Here is a 17,039-nt window from a genome sequence, read left to right on the forward strand (position 1 = left end):
CTGGTAATTCAGTTTCTTAATTTCCACTCACTGGTAAGATTCTCTTAATGTCTGCCACATCAGCTACCTGTCGCTGATACATCCCATGCAGGGTTTGTCTTGCTATGGCGCTTTCTCTGCTTGATCTTCCTCTTATGTCTGCTGCTTCAACAGCATATCTTGGGGTGCCATCTTCTGAAATATTCCTGGATGTTCTGGGTTTTGTCCAGGACAGTGGCCATTTCCAGCTGGTGTGCAGTTCCTGGGTATTTGACTTGGCGTGGAAATGTTTGTACATTGTGAGGAGCTTTTGAGTCTTCACATCAAAGGTTTTCATGCCCATATTATGGTGGTCAGCGCACTATACTGCAGGGTATCTGATGATTCGCAGGCCAAATGTGGTAATGGTGATCTTATTCTTCCCATTGAGCTAGGTTTTCAGAACCTGCTTATCCTTTGGTGATACTTGGATATTGCTGTATTTCTTGCCTCATCATGGTGCCCATGTAATTGTGAGATACCAAGTTATTTGTAACTGGTCTGTACATCTGCATATTCATATCCAGTCCTTGTGATTATATGGCCTATGCAGAACAGCAATGTGCACAGTGCATCAGTTGGTGTATGCCATACTTGATGGCCATTTGTGTGAGATGTTTTGAGTTGACTTCCAGTGTTGTGTTCCACAGTCGCATTGAGTTCTTGAGATAGTCTTGTTGCCTTATGAAGCATCAGGCAATCACAAATCCATGTATGTGTTAGAGATTCAAATGCTGAAACTACTTTTTGGAATTAAAGATATACAGTACCAGTCACTCCACAAACAATGTATCTTCAGAGATGTATTTTTAGACTAATTATAGATTTGTGCCAAATACATCTTTTGGAAATACATAAGCATGTGTGTCATGTTCACCTGTGTTAATGTAACTTAAATTATATTTTGTACCTTAGCAACTTGTATAACTGCATTGGCACCAAGAGCAGCATTTGCTATATCTTCCAGTTTACTTCTTGAAATGGCAGAAATAAAATTTAAATAATATGATTCATAAAGTTGATTTCTAAGGTCCTGAAAGAAAAAAAAGAACAAATAATCTTAAATAAGTGGGCTTTTAGTGAACAAGAATGCTTTAAGACTAAAATATTACTGTAAAATATTACAGTAAAGATGTAATTATTTTATGCAATTCTCCACTGGACAAATTAACTGTTAAGAACTTGCCTTATTTATGAGTACAATGTTAATTTCTTATCAATTTAAACATATAGAAATTACTTTTAATGTATGCCATGAGAAGTTGAAAGTGGATGCATAAAACTGAACAGCTGAGCAGATGTGGTTGTATGAAATATCGTAAAACAAACCAAGGAGATATACTTAATTAAATTTGGGATATCCTGCATCATGATTAAATACATTTTTCTAGTCCCTTGCTGAGTCATCTATTAGTATTGAAATTTTAATTGAGATCCAATATTCTTGGTTCCTTATTGATAAGATTGGCCTGCATTAATATATTGTTAAAAAATGCTTCTAAGTGAAAAAGTGCTTATTTATTTAAAAATGAATGTCACCTGGGTTACAGAAATGCAAAATATGGAATAATTCATAAAAATTCTGTGATGTGGATGATTCTTAAAAATATGAATATAGTCGATCACCACATCTGCTAACTGAAGAATTTGTATCATGGCCAGGAAGCATTTTCTATAGAAGAAACATGAGAAAGTGGATATTTCCCTCCCATTTATTCCAAAGACAGGTTTAGTTAGTGCTTCAGTTCATTAGCTCCATCTGCAGTTTGTGAATAAAAAGCTATTTGGAGAGCTCAAAGAAGCATAATTGAGAAATTAGAAATAAATAGGTATATTAAATACAACTGATTGCTGTAACTGAGGTCCAGAAATGTCAGGATCAGCTCCAACTCTGACCCAGCTTGTCCAGAAGAACTGGTTGGACCTCATCCTAAAGAAGCATCCAGCATTCCAATATCTGAGGTAGATTCATTGGGAAATCACTGGAACTGGAAAGAACATCAAGCTCCAGTGTGTGCCATATGCAATAAAGAACAGAGAGCAGAGCAGCAGTTAACATGCCAGGGAAACTCCCAACTGTTACCGAGTCCATTGACATGGGTTCTATTTAAGGGCAACTGCTAGCCTGGCTTCCTTCAATGGAAATACCACTTTGCTTACTGAAAACTTGCTTGTTTGTACCCCAAATTCCTGCATGTAGAAACTCTGGATACAGACCAGCTGATGACCTACCCAAGACGCTATGCCCCAACAAAACTTCTGCCTCATGCAATCAACCTTTGAAAACTCATGACAGACCAGCTTCCAAAAGATTTGGTTCTGTTCAAATTTTGGATGCAATTTACTTATGTACCCTGTCTAAAATCTGTAACATCTCCTAACAATAATATATCTGCTGTTTACTCTATCTTATATTCTTAGACTAATATTCTTGTCTTGATCCTCAGGCTCAAATTCCTGATTCTCAAATACATATGTATTTCCTTCACACAATTCTTGTTGTTTTCCATACTTCATGCATTTAAATAAAGTAGAATAACTAGTTTATTCTTTCCTATTTTTATATACATTTTTATCAGATACTCTACATTCTGCTTTTCTAATCTAGTTCTTAGTACTTGATGGTGCTTATTTGCTGGGTTGTATTCTCCTCTTCCAACAGTATTCAGTTTAAAACTCTACCATTAGGTTTTCAAAGCATTTTCAAATCACATTCCTCCTAGTTTTTATAGGTCCATCTCTTGCAAGGATTCCATCATTTTGGGGAATGTGTCCATTATCAAGAAATCTAAACTGTTTTTATTAGTACCATCTGAAGATAACTTTTATCGTCCAAAAATTCAAGCCATAAGTTTGATTACACTCAAGTTTATCTTATTTGAAAACCAAGAAATCCAAGATTGGATGATCGCTTTCTCTGAATGTACCCCTCACAAGTAACACTGAGATGAAATGTCTATCTCTTAACAATTCCTCAGAATACACAGCTGCCACCCTCTTATCTTATTTGTATTCCCTTGAATTCTATATTACAATTTTGTTACTGTTTACAGAAAATGTTAAATAGGCTAAATCTACCTGGCACAGCCTATCAATATTTTCTTCTGTTGGCATTACAAAATATATTGCGGGAACATCAGGTATAGGGTCTCGATCAGAATGAAGAAGACTGAAAAGAAAAGAAACTTAAGTTATTTAATACCAAGTAAATAAACTAAAAAGCCATTTAAAGAAAAAAGACATCACTTTAATCCTATGAATTCTTACTTGGGATTAAGCTTTACAAAAAGCTGAGTATTATTATTTTTATCATCTTTCCATAAATGTTGGCTATAATTAACTATACAAAAATGCAAACAGAACAATCTATATCAAAACATTTTTAAAAAGTTAAACCAAGATTGAACACATGTGTAAAATCAAACTGATACATTTTAAGTTCTATTCAAAAACTCAAGAGTAGGGACTAATTAATAAGAAAGTTTTTTTATTTATTCCATGACAGTCTCTGTAAGTGATTGTATCATGGCCCGGAAAAAAATAAAATATAGAATTTAATGAAATATATTTTCTCCTATCAGCAACCTCCATGAACACTTCTGAACTCTACTGAAAGACTGTTTTGATACATGATTAAAACCTATATTTTTAGATTTTTCTCTTGGTGTTCTTCAGTATCTTCCAAACTAATAACTTTGTCATCAATCTCATCAAATGTGTTTAACGTTATACTGACTGGCATGCTAGTGCTTCAAGACAGAGCAATGGCTCTGATTAGTATCAAGCCCTTATAACATTCTCATCTACTGCCCCACTGGCAGGATATCCAATTTGCAACTTAATCTGATAAACTTTCAATCACATAAAATCTTTTAAATACTACGTACTACAATATATATTCAGACACAAATATGCACAATACATACAGATGCAAAGTAATGCCCATATCTCTTAATTCTTTCACAGACAGTAATGGAGATATTATGTCCTGGCCAAATCTGTCATAAATAAGAACCTAAAATGGAAACACAAATAATATTAAGACATATACTATGTATATAATCTTAATAAATTCTGTGCATGCTCTTTTCCCACTAACACTTTCTATATAGTTAATATTACAACTACCTCAAAATATGGTACTATACAGCTCTCCCATTCAAAAAATAAGTATACCTTTTATTTAAACAAAGGGATGAATTCACAGAAAATATAAACAAAACAGTAAGTTAAACAGTTTTAGTTGCAATATAAATAGTTTTGAAAATAAATGTCCTTAGATGTTTACAATTCTTTTTTTATACAACCTTCATCAAAATTTCAGGTCAACTAATTTTCAATTGTCATTTTTTTTCTATTTACTTCTTTGTTTTTTCACAAATGATTGCTTCAACATGTCACTTTATTAGCTAGAATTATAAAATATATTTTTAAAAAATATGACAAGGAAATTAATTCGGCAATATAAATTATCTTGGATAAAAGATCAATTTATAACTTGACTTACTTTCCATACTGGTTCACCTGTAGTGTTTTTAACAGGTGGCACATTAAAATTCAACATGCGCTTCAAAGCCCCTGAAAAAAGAAAGAGTTCCATTTTATTTGCTAACAATTATAATGATCACAATCTTAAAATATTTATATTTGGAGGGCACTGCAGAAAATAGGCCTATAGTCTTTTGAATATGCTATTACACAAATGCTTATTTTAAATTAAAGGATTAGAGGGATTCTTGTTTATGGACATTAATATCTAAAACTGATAACTTTAAAAGAAATGAAAACATGTGCAAGACATTATACAAATGTCTCACTAAGCCCTTCACACCATTTTTATCAGATGCAGCAGGCACAGTAAATGCAATTGGAAGATCTATTCCATGTATAAGTAGTCCTTGCTTAGTGATCACAATTGTGACTGGTAATTTTAGTTTTCTTTTACTGCTCTCCTCATATTGGAGGGGACATTTATAAAAACATGTTTATGTGTAGACCCTCCCTCTCATGGTAAGCACTAAACATGCAGAAAGTTTCATTTATCCTTTCCCCCTCCAATCAATAACTAAGGGAGAGCACTAAAAAGTATGCCTCCTTCACATTATTATATAATAAAATAATTAGGATGAAATATAGCAAACAGCTGTTACCAAAAGTCAAACCGGCGAGGAGAAATTTTTAACAGGCCTGTCTTGGACTCTTCCATTAAAGTCTGCCCAAGCTCCCCAGGAATCAAATTGACAATGTATAGTAGACCTGCCATGTTTTACCAGGCCTTTGAGTGTGCTATTGTGGTGCTGCCAGGGGATGGTTCACTGAGTATTTCTAGGATAGGAAAATGGTTTATCCAACAAGTTATAAGTCTTGGACCTGCATCTAACAGTGTAGTTGGGTGCTCAACCTTGATTCCTGGCAGTGAGGTTTCAATGGACAGGAAGGCAAACCCATTTGACACTTTTACAGAGAAGAGAATGAGTTTTATAGAGGCCTACTTTTAGCATAGCTTCTTTCATGCCATCAAAGCAAGTTGGTATTATATTTTCTACCCTCTTCCCTATACTGACATCCCCATTTTTTATGTTTGTTTAGTTTATTATTTATGGTATCTATCCTTATGGTGTTTCTCTCTTTCATCTACCCAATTACTATGACAGAAGGACTGCCCAAAATTTCCTGATTGTCATCAGAAAAGTCCCTGTTTCTGACATGCTTTCCAAAGTTTTAAGGGTGTTCTTTCAACCTGTCACCTATTAACATTTCTACCATGGCTAACTGTCATGATCTTTGGATGCAGTGCCAAGGAATGGGACCTGTGATCAGACATACCTAGATGACATCAGATTAGATGAAGCACCTGTTAGCTGTAGTACATAAAAGAAGAACCCTAACTTCATTTCAAGAACTAATATATTGAATCAAGGAGTCTATGCCCATTACTTCTTGGGATAATAAGTCTTTAGAAATCTTGCTTGGTTTTGGATGTTGTCTCTTTTTTGATGTAAGAAGTTCAACATTCTTATTTTCTTTATTACTAAATAAAGCTTATTTATTAGGCTTGTATTTCTCTATATGCAAAATTTCTTGGCAGATTTACAAGCATACATAAATCCACGCAAATTTAATATTTCTAGTTTATGCTTGCATTTTAGAGCAATTTCTGAAATGAAGGTTTCTAACCAAAATAGAATATTGATGAATATTCATAGAAATGGCCAAATTATATCAGTCCTATACAGATTGCCAGTTTGTTTCTAGGCATGATTCAAAATTTAGGTGACATTTTTAAAAGCTTAATTTCTTGATACCTTAGGATTTGTCTCCTTTCATACTGCTATCTTACGAAGACATGATGAAAAGCCCTTCCTTGTCCCCAGTTGGGGCAAGAAAAATAACCTTTTATTGTCCCATCTAAGTGTTAGAATATTGTATCTTGGGAGGCTAGGCTAGCACCTTCTGTGTGGCATTTTGCCAACAGGTCAATATCTTACCTTTTAGGAATATATGACCTCTAAAAGCAACCTGAATCTTAGAAAATACACTTTTTGTATCTACTTTGTAATTTTTATTAAATAACTTCATTAGCCTTTTTTGTCCCAAATATTTAAGTATTTCAACTTTGTAGACGTCTTTGAAAAGTGCCTATATAAAGGTATAGCGGTTATGAATTCTCCTACAAGTTACTAAATTGATGAGAGCAAGAAAGGTATATCCTAAAAATCAAAGTACACCATGAAAACCTACCAAAGGATCCCTCCAAATGAAGCTTATTGAAACAAATCGACAAAACGAGTTCGATATGGATTAATGCAAAATGAGATTAGTTTAAAGTTATATGTTAACTCCATATATAATTTAATTGCTCTGAACTGGACACATTCTTCCTTTTTCTGTAGCATCATAGCAGGTAAGTTTTACTTCTAAACTCAACCTCCGAGAGCATATTTGACTTGGACTTTATTTGGAAAATAATATTTTACCTACGATATCAAGTTGTAAACCAAGCTATAAAAGTCCTATAATTTAACAGTAAGAGATAATATTGTCTACCTTGAAAAAAAACCCTGACTCTAATGCAACTTTCCTGATCCAAGTGTTTTTCAGATGGCTTAGATGACAACCCCCATAATCCCAATGAGCATAACCACTGTTGGGTGGGAATGATAGATGCAGCCATCCATCAAATCTGAGGGCAGCTGGTTGGGAAGTGTCCCCTTAAAGGACCTTCTGTTTTACAAACTCATTTCCTAAATGATTCACTTTTATATTTTGAAACTGTCTTGTCGATTTTTAAAAGATTAAACCGGGACACCACACTAAAAATTAATTCAGGTATGGCTTTCTCTCCAAAACAATTCCTTTTGCAACGCAGTATTTATTGGTGGAAGGCCGGGTTCCTATTTTGCACTATGCCCTTAAACTTTAGCCCACGAAGTCCTTCCTAGCCGATAATCGCCAAGGCTAGGGAAAAGCGAAAATAAAGGAAGGCCTCCAGAAGCACCCTAAGTGGGAGGCACAAGGAGCATCCCAATAAAGGGCACCCCAGTAGTGGGGGCTCGATCAGCCCAGGCGAGGCTGGGCAAGACAGCTCGCTCACGACGAGGCAGAAAACAGTTCTCTCATAAAAAGTAAGCTACAGCGACGAAGGGAGGGCCGCAATTCACACCGGACGGACTCGAAGGACACTCCTAGCCTTCTCTTTCGAGCCAACCCGGCTTCAGGAGTGCCGAAGAAGGTAAGACGACCAGACCAAAGAATCCTGCGGACGACCTAACGCCGGGCACTCACCGGTCTGCTTCTCCCGGATACTGGCCGCCATCTTCCCCTGGTGTTCGGGCCGACTCCGCCCACCTCACCGCCGCGCCATCACCAGCCGGCAGACGTGGCGCGCGAGGGGACTTACGCGGCTTCTTGCGGTATCGCGGCGGGCGGAGTCTGCCGAGTTCTTGTTCGACCTGTCGGCGCTGATGCCGTAGCCCGGGTTGCTTCCTTTGAGAAAGGAAGAAAGCGATGCGGCATCTTAGCAGATCGGCATTCCCGTTCTGCTTCTTGAGGAAGTTAGGAGTTAGGATTTGGCATTTTCCTGTCGTATTCTGCGTCTGAGACTCGTTTCGGACATTATTCACCTTGTGGGCGACAGTTAGTCGGATGGCTGGATCGATAACCCTCGGCACCGTTTTATGGGACTTTTTGAGTGGGAAAGCGGATTGGCGCATTGGAGCTTTCTTCCTGCCAAAACCTGTCACTTCGGGCAGCAATTGCTTTCAGGGGACTGCCTTACATTCTAAAAGTTAAAAAAAGCTGTGATCGTGTTTTTCTTCTCCAATACATTCTTACAACTACCGGACCCTGCACCTGCGGGAGAAACGCTAGGATGACGACGACCACGACGGCATTCTTAAAACTAGAAAGTAGGCGTAGGACCTTGTTCTTTAAACTTTAGTCTCACTTATTGCACCTTAAAATGGAAGCAAAACTACAACTTTTCCGAATGCTAACTAAATCCCTTTACCTCTTTGATTTTTCAGGGTGGCTGAGGACTGACTGGAACTGGATTTAACATCAGAAGAGCCACAGTTCCCTGTACCTACCTTGAATCAGGCACTGAACGTAATTGCTTCGGGAATAAACGAAAAAGACTGTACAAGATTGTATCTGTCTCTCCAAAATACCAAGAAAGATTTAAGTTCTCCCCTTTCTTCTAGCAATGGTTAATTATTTCTGCACTTCACAGGCAATTTCGGTATCTGAAGCCTAATTTCTAGGCATCAGATTTATGAAGAAAGGCAGATTTAATTATTTTTGTAGCAAATCTTGTTTCTATTATCAGGGTAGTTGGGATTCAGAAGTTAACTCATCTGTAGCAAAAAAAAAAAAAAAACCAAAAACAAACCCACACCTGAGAGCTGATTTCCTTCAAAACAATTTACTTTTTAAATAAATGTCTGACATTGATAATAAATGAAATTGAAATTGCAGCAAATAAAAAAAGAAAAATGGAAAAGGAGTTCCACCTGATTTGGATTTAGTTTTGGTGTAATCCCAGATCCAACCTTGAATCTAAGCAGCACTTTTCCAGATTTAGCCAATGTAATACCTGCATAAAATCTTTTAGCAAAATGACTTTAGTTACATTCCATTTTGATAAAATAATTATATAGTGCTGACTCAGAAGCTGTGTTTTGACGATTGCAATAGAAAAGCTTTTATTGGATCATGTAACTCCTTTGTTAGAAAATGTTTTCTTAGCTTCCCTTCCAGGCAAAATCTAAAACATTGGTTATGACTTCTAAAGCCCTATTAACGCCCAGATTTTTAAAGTATAGTTTTTCTACATATCAACTATATGAGCTTCAATTTTTCAGTAGAAATCTTTGGTAGAATTAAAGCACTTTTGTTAAAAAATTTAAAGTCTCCCCTTTATCTGTTCCCATTCTGAAATTCTTGGTTTTTTTTTTTGTCTAAATATTGTCTGGTCATAGCATCAAAACCTTAAGATTTCTGAGTAATTTACTGAATATGGCAACAAATAACTTTCTCACACATTTTAATATAATTCCAGCTTGAAAAATAATCCAGGAAATTTATTCTTCCTTGCTATGGCTTCACCTTCGCCAAAAGGCAGGAACAGGCCAATTTCTTATAAATTGATTATACAACATTGGCTGCACATATGCCTTACTTTAACTTTTAGAAGGGCTAAAAAATTAAAATTTTAAATAAGGTTAACACTTAAAGGTCAGTTTGTCACATTTATGGATTACTGGAAGAAGCACCTGATTACAGTTGTCCATATATGAATACAACTGGGATATTAAGATCACCAACTTTGTTACTGCTCAAGATTTAATCAGACATATGGAAGATGCCGAGTCAATTTTACGAATAGATACATACAATTAGAGAATACAATTGACTTAGTTCACCCATTATTTTTCAAAAATCATGAACCCAGTCTTTGATACCATTGACAAAATGCCTATTATTACTTTCAGCATTTGATAGTTCTCATTGTTAAATGTAATTAGGGCAGCTGCGAAGAGCCATTTTCAGCATCTGAATGTGGTAAAAGGGGTAGATGCATACCTTTTTCATCACTGACATGCTAAACTGATAGTTTAATATTATCAAGCCAAATGACATGGCAATGTTTAATTTTACTGCTTAGAAATCTCACATATGAAATGTTTTTGTATGGCAATCTTTTGCTGCTTTTGCCATAAAAGCAAAACACTCCATATTAATTCCATTAGAATTAGCTTTTCACTTTCAAACTATGATTGATGTGTAATATACAATTATTTAAAGAGAGTACTAAATTCTCCTGATCTGATTTCTATATGCTTGTGTTTGCATAGGAAAAGAAACTTCAAGTGTACTGGAAGAAACAATATATGCAGATTCCTTGTTCATATACAGCTATCTTTTATCGGACAAAAGGAATTGGATTGGCACACTATTCTAATCTAACTGCATCTACATGGAGGGAAGTGCGTAGTGGGGTGCCCCAGGGCTCTGTTCTGGGCGCAATGCTCTTCAACATCTTCATTAGTGATTTGGATGAGGGGATAGACGGGAATTCATCAAATTTGCAGATGACACCAAACTGGCAGAAATAGCCAACATTCCAGAAGATAGACTTAAGATACAGAAGAATCTTGACAGACTTGAACATTGGGCGTTATCTAACAAAATGAAATTCAATGATGAAAAAAGTAAGGTGCTACATTTAGGCAAGAAAAACTAAATGCACAGTACAGTATAGGTGGTACCTTGCTCAATAGTAGTAACTGAAAGGGATCTTGGAGTCCTAATGGACAATCACTTAAATATGAGCCAGCAGTGTGCTGCAGCTGCCAAAAAAGCCAACACAGTGCTAGGCTGCATTAACAGAGGGATAGAATCAAGATCATGTGAAGTGTTAATACCACTTTATAACACCTTGGTAAGGCCACACTTTGAATACTGCATCCAGTTTTGGTCACCAAGATGTAAAAAAAATGTTGAGACTCTAGAAAGAGTACAGACAAGAACAACAAAGATGATTAGGGGACTGGAGGCTAAAACAAGGAACAGTTGCTGGATTTGGGTATATCTAGTTTAATGAAGAGAAGAACTAGGGGTGACATGATAGCAGCGTTCCAATATCTCAGGGGTTGCCACAAAGAAAAGGGAGTAAGCTATTCTCCAAAACACCTGAAGGCAGGACAAGTAGCAAAGGATGGAAACTAATCAAAGAGAGAAATAACCTAGAACTAAGGAGAAATTTCCTGACAGAACAACTAATCAGTGAACAACCTGCTTCCAGAAGTTGTGAATTCTCCAACACTGGAAGTTTTTAAGAAGAGACTGGACAACCATTTGTCTGAAATGGTGTAGGGTTTCCTGCCTGAGCAGGGGGTTGAACTAGAAGACCTCAAAGGTCCCTTCCAACTCTACTACTAATCAATCATTCATTTTCTTGTAGCATATGGGTTCTTTAGAAACCCATATGTAGCATATGGGTTCTTTAGAAACTTATAAACTATTTTTTATTGTTTTTAATATATAACCTGAGCAATTTTAAGTGAAACCCCCCTCCCAATTGGGTCTAGACCAGTGATGGCAAACCTTTTAGAGACCGAGTGCCCAAAAACTGGCCCCGCCCCTGCTCCACCCCCTGCCCCCACTCCGCCTGCCCACAGGGCCACTCACCGCCTCCAAGGCCTGTTGCAGATCGCCCAGCAGCACCATGGCGGCCACGCCCTCTGCCCACGCTCTGCAGCATCAACTGCACGATGGGATGTGAAGGCAGAGTCTTGTCTGCACTGCCTGGCTGCCATGTCCTTGGCTGCCCTGCTCCACATGGGCCACGCTCGGGGGCGACTCTCCTCCAGGGGGGCTGCTGGTGAGGAGGGGGTTGCAGGGGAAGGCAAGGCTGGGGCAACGGCACATGTGTCCACAGAAAGGGCTCCGAATGCCGCCTCTGGCACCCGTGCCATAGGTTCGCTACCACTGGTCTAGACTGACTTTAGGGTATCTGAAATTAGTGGGACTTAGGTTTCGCCTAACTTTTCAGAATGTAACATATTTCAATAGTACAATTCACTTTGAAAGTGTTAGTATGGTTAAGTTTTCACTTTCAGAGTAAATTCTTTTTGGGACAAGAATTATATATAATTATTTTCATGTATTCCAAAGAAACTAAAAATAACTCTTAAGTTTTTATTTGGACATGAAAACTACATCAGTAACATTGGATGAAATTGTGATATCCATCGATTCATCCATCCATCTGACCTTTATAGGTTTATCCCACTTTTAATTTTGTCATTAGACCCTCAATATTTAATTATTCTCAAAAAATTAAGTACCAACTGTGCTTAAGGATTATATATGTAATAACTTTTAACTAGAAATCCTTGATTTATTGCACTTTAATACACACACACACACACACACACACACACACACACATACAAGACAGTTGTCCCATATATCTCTACAAGTAACTTAAGAGCAAAGTACAACTGACACTGAAAGTTACAAAAGACTTCTGGAAATAATAATTTTATACAAAACATAATTTACAAATTTGTAACTGTACACACAAGATTTATATTCCACTTTGTTTTCTTAATATCAAGTTTCATCTTTCAATAGTACGCATTTCCTTTTCTACATGTATTTTTCTCAATAGATACTTGTGTAAGAAGAAATAATAGTGAATTTATGAATCTTATTTAAAGTACCTGAGCTCAAAAGGAATATTGTTCTCCTGTACTGACACATATGTAAACCCTGTTAATGTACAGTGCTTCATACTTCTGTTATAATCAGTAGATAGAGTATTATACAGTCTAGTAAAGCTGAAATTCAAGTACTATAATCATAATTGGAAGAATGTGAGATATTCACTCTGTACATATAAATTACATTGAGAGATGATTAAGGTATATTATATTTCCTTACAGTCCATCCCCATAAACTGCTATAACATTTTTGCTAGATCAGGGGTGTTAAACTGCCAGCCCGTGGGCCGGATGCATCACGCCAAAACTGCGCCCACCCCATTGCCAGCAATGGGAAAAAAGTCACGATAGGTCACGTCACGTGACGTTGCAAGTTTGATACCCGTGTGCTAGATGATAGAATCACATGGCAAAAGGCAAAGAATGGATAATAAAAACATCCACTATCAACTCTGGGCAACAATGGATATCTCAATATTTATAGACTATGACTGTCATAAAGAAATAGGATGATATTGCACCAATTTCACTGTGAAATAATTTGTGACTGGAGCAATAATAAACTTTGCTGAGATGGAACATTCAGTAGCTAATTCTAGTTGTCCTTACCCATTATGAAATTTTGGAACAAAAATGGCTTTTTCACCACTATACCTATATTTTAGCATTGTTAATAGTTGTGATTTATATTATAACCTTGTTTCTACTAGAACTAATCAGAAATTAGCTGAAATACGGTCCTTATGTAGAAAAAGCACGACTGGGAGCAAAACTACCAATTTTGTACATTTGTAAGATATTTCTCAGACATATCTTCCTTTAAAGCAATATTCTGATTAGTTTCCAAGATACAGTCAAAACCTCAGTGGAAATCAATAAACCCCAAAGTAGTAAGATATTTAAACTAAATCTGTCAATTGCCAAAATGCTAAAATAAAAATCTCACTTTTCAAATGAAAATATAAAATAACCATATTAACATGAAACACCTTCTAGGCAATGTCATATAAAAGACTACGAGTTCTAGTCCTGCCTTGGGCATAAAGCCAGCTGGGTAACAGTGGATCAGTCACTTTTTCTCAGCCCTAGGAAATAGGCAATGGAAAATACTGAAAATCTTCTGGCCAAAAATCAGTCAAACAACAACAACAAAAAAACCCTGCAGGGATTTGTCCAAATAATTTCTAAAAATCCAACAAGATTGAATGGAAGGAAAAAAAGTAAAAAAATTACCTCCAAGGTATTTACATAAGCATAGTACTTGTGGAATATTCAAAAGTATGCGTAATAACCCATTTTTTAAAAAACAAAAATTACAAAATACCATATCCAGGCAATCCTCAACTAGCTGCCATTGTTCAGCAACTGTTCAAAGTTACATTGATGTTCAACAATGATGATTTGGAGCTTTGGCCATCCCAGCAATCCTGCAGTAACATGATTGCAATCTGGGCATTTGGCAACCAATTTGCATTTAGTGGGTTGCCTAGCACCCTGCAATCATATGCTCAAAAGTCAATGGGAAAGCTGCAGGGAAGGTTACAAATTGTTGGAATAAGTCACTGCATCCCCTCACACCACTCCCTCACCTGTGCTGCACTTCTCATGGTCCCTTTCCTACCTGGCAGCAACTACTTATCTGCCTGCCAGCTTGGGACTTGCACGTTTCCCTTTGGTTGTAGGAAGGTGCCAGGAAGTTGCCTCATCCAACAATTGTGGGATTCAATTCATAACAATCAGGACTTCAGGAATTGCCTTTGCTAAGCAATGTAGTTGTGATTTACAGCCGCATTGCTTAGCAATGGAAATTCCAGTCCCAATTATTGTTGAGGACTACCTATAAACCAGTAAACTTGGAATATACTTTCTGTCATTGATCCACAACCTTTGTCTGGTTGGGTAGCCAGAATTCAACTAATTCACACTGAGGAAATAACTAGCATCAAACATGAATCACACGAAAAATAAGGTCCCACACCAAACTGCTTGTTTAAAGAAGAGGACTGAACAACAGTACAACTAGATGTCTGAAAGCCAGGAAATAAATGTTCCTTTTCAAGTGCATTTTTTATTTTTTAATATAAAAAATTGAAATTTGTGGTTAGAAACTGTGGGAGTAGAAGCATTCCATCCATTCTGCTGAAATATTAACTCCATCATGCCTTGAGCACTTCCTCTACAGATGAATTTAAGTGGTTGAAATAAATATCCTGTACCTACTGCAAGCTTTGTTTATTTATTGCAAACTACTAATATACATGCTGGCCAAGTATAAAACTTCACTAATGAAGTAGTTATCATTATGGTCTGATATATATTTTTCTGAACATTTCAGAATAGTGTATACTGTATATTTTTACCCACAATTAATTTTCAATAATTGAAATTCAAACAATTTATAGTAGAACAGCATGGATAAGCTCCAGAGGCTTTTATTGTGAAATTTAATAAGTAACGACAGAAATTACTTTTAAATTATGAATTATTGTGATTAATCTTTCAGGACAGCACAACCCAACAAAACCAACAGGGAAATGTGGCCCTGGGGAAAACAGGAATTTGCTTTTTTTTTCCTCCTAGTAAAAGCAATGTCATATCACTTTGGATTAAAACCACTTAAAGGGGTTGGTGTTTCCATACATGTGCGTGAAAGTGTTATGTGGGTGCGTAAATGATTCCATCACCTATTTCATAAGATTTAATACTCTATACGGTGTATAATGCATCCAACATAATAGATATATTTTAGAAAAATGAAATCAAATGCATAATCTTTCTAGTTAAGGATTGAGTAGGGAATGGCATTTCTAACTTTGGTATTTCTGGGACATATAAAAAGCTAACTCATCTCAGCCTTCTTCTAAATATCTAATTTAAATCAAATGATATTTACTTCAATTTGCATAAATGTGAGGATAATTCTTAAAACATTTATGTACATTTGCTATAGTATGCACAGTCTTGTAGAAGATAGTTTCAGTATGAAACATTCTATTCTAGGTTTGAAATAGCTGTTTTAGTTTAAAACAGACTAATGTTTAGACTTCTCTCACTATAGCCCAGGAGTGTCAAACTGCCAGCCCATAGGCCGGACACGTCATGCAGAAGCCGCGCCCACTCTATTGCCGGCAACGGCAAAACAGTCCCAATACGTCACACGGCATCACCTGACATCGCGAATTTGAATGTCTTCTATAGCCAAAATAATGCTACAACCCCTCTGGCCATAACAGGTAGAACTGTTGTTTCAAGGAAAAAGACTTCTATATCCAAACGTATCACCATCTCTAACTGAAATAATGAAACTTAGTTAACAAACACATCTGATGCCAATTATAGCTGTTCTGAATACAGAATTCCTACAATGCAGTTTTAAAAAATCCTTTCATATTCAAAACTATATATATTTTTAAAAAATTAGAATGATTCTAGAACGGAAACAGTTATTTGGGCATAATCCCACAAATGTTCAGAGCATTACAAATATTTAAGAAAAGATAACATGAGGTAATCTTTAATTTCTTTTTTCATGTTTATAATTAATAGCTAGAATACGTTAAAGGAGTTTGTGTGTGAAATCAACATCTCCTTCTCAGGGATCCACATAAATAAACCCACACCTCAAATCTTTATAGAAAAATGCAATATATAAAAGTTGATATATTGAAAATTGGAAAGGGTTCTTGAATGCATTTGCAGAAGTTTTGATGTGTAACATTTGTGATATAAAATGGAAGGTACACTATAATCACTAAGAACCAGTTACTTTGCAAAAACAAAATCCAGAACAAATATAATGCAAAATTGATTTAAAAGCTTTGTTTGCTCATCATTTTGAAACACTGTTCAAAATGTAAAGACTGAAACTATGCATTTCCATGATCAATTTTTAAACCTGTGAGGATGAACATGTCTGTTTTCCAGTAGGCAAGTAGCAAGCTTCCTGTGTGCTTCATCATTCAGTTTTCAGTATCCATTGTAGTGACTAACGTACTTCTGACTGTAATAGGGCACGTCGGATGGCAATATCCAGAATTTTTTTAAAATTCTCATAAGATTTTGTTATTGGAAGCTCTAAACAGTTAAAATCTCTATTCCCAATGGGATATTTTATATGCAGAAACTTAACTGAAGGGTCAGGATCAAAGCCAATGGGTGGAATATTGCGGATGCCAGTTGCAAATACTAAGATATCCTCTAGAGTTACAGATGACTCACCACCTACATCAAGAAATATGAAGATTGTTTTTAAAAAGCCATTGTAGTTAATCAAAATATCACATTAGTTAAGAA

The 17,039-nt window shown here is 36.2% G+C and overlaps 2 protein-coding genes and 1 long non-coding RNA gene across 6 annotated transcripts in view; 1 reads left to right on the forward strand and 2 right to left on the reverse strand.

Moving 5' to 3' along the window:
• SCFD1 (sec1 family domain containing 1) overlaps nt 1-7,954 on the reverse strand; it is a 42,978-nt gene extending 35,024 nt beyond the window's left edge. Inside the window, exons 1-5 of the mRNA XM_039351914.1 lie at nt 7,804-7,954; nt 4,526-4,596; nt 3,945-4,033; nt 3,097-3,187; nt 929-1,051 (exon numbers count right to left, since the gene is read on the reverse strand). Of these exons, the coding sequence (XP_039207848.1) occupies nt 929-1,051; nt 3,097-3,187; nt 3,945-4,033; nt 4,526-4,596; nt 7,804-7,834 (405 nt within the window). The 5' untranslated portion in view covers nt 7,835-7,954. The remainder of the gene's footprint in view (nt 1-928; nt 1,052-3,096; nt 3,188-3,944; nt 4,034-4,525; nt 4,597-7,803) is intronic.
• A 20-nt stretch (nt 7,955-7,974) lies between these two features.
• LOC120311846 lies at nt 7,975-9,420 on the forward strand. Its single transcript, XR_005557740.1, has 2 exons — nt 7,975-8,426; nt 8,544-9,420. It is a non-coding gene; the product is annotated as an uncharacterized LOC120311846 (long non-coding RNA).
• A 5,374-nt stretch (nt 9,421-14,794) lies between these two features.
• G2E3 (G2/M-phase specific E3 ubiquitin protein ligase) overlaps nt 14,795-17,039 on the reverse strand; it is a 32,280-nt gene continuing 30,035 nt past the window's right edge. For all 4 annotated transcript variants that reach the window (XM_039351915.1, XM_039351917.1, XM_039351916.1 and 1 more), the window contains one exon: nt 14,795-16,967. In XM_039351915.1, coding sequence (XP_039207849.1) covers nt 16,732-16,967 — 236 coding nt within the window. In that variant the 3' untranslated portion in view covers nt 14,795-16,731. The remainder of the gene's footprint in view (nt 16,968-17,039) is intronic.

This window comes from Crotalus tigris, unplaced genomic scaffold (assembly GCF_016545835.1).
Source record: "Crotalus tigris isolate CLP2741 ecotype Arizona unplaced genomic scaffold, ASM1654583v1 scf7180000018371.15429387391:27106975, whole genome shotgun sequence".
Taxonomy (NCBI): Eukaryota; Metazoa; Chordata; class Lepidosauria; order Squamata; family Viperidae; genus Crotalus; species Crotalus tigris.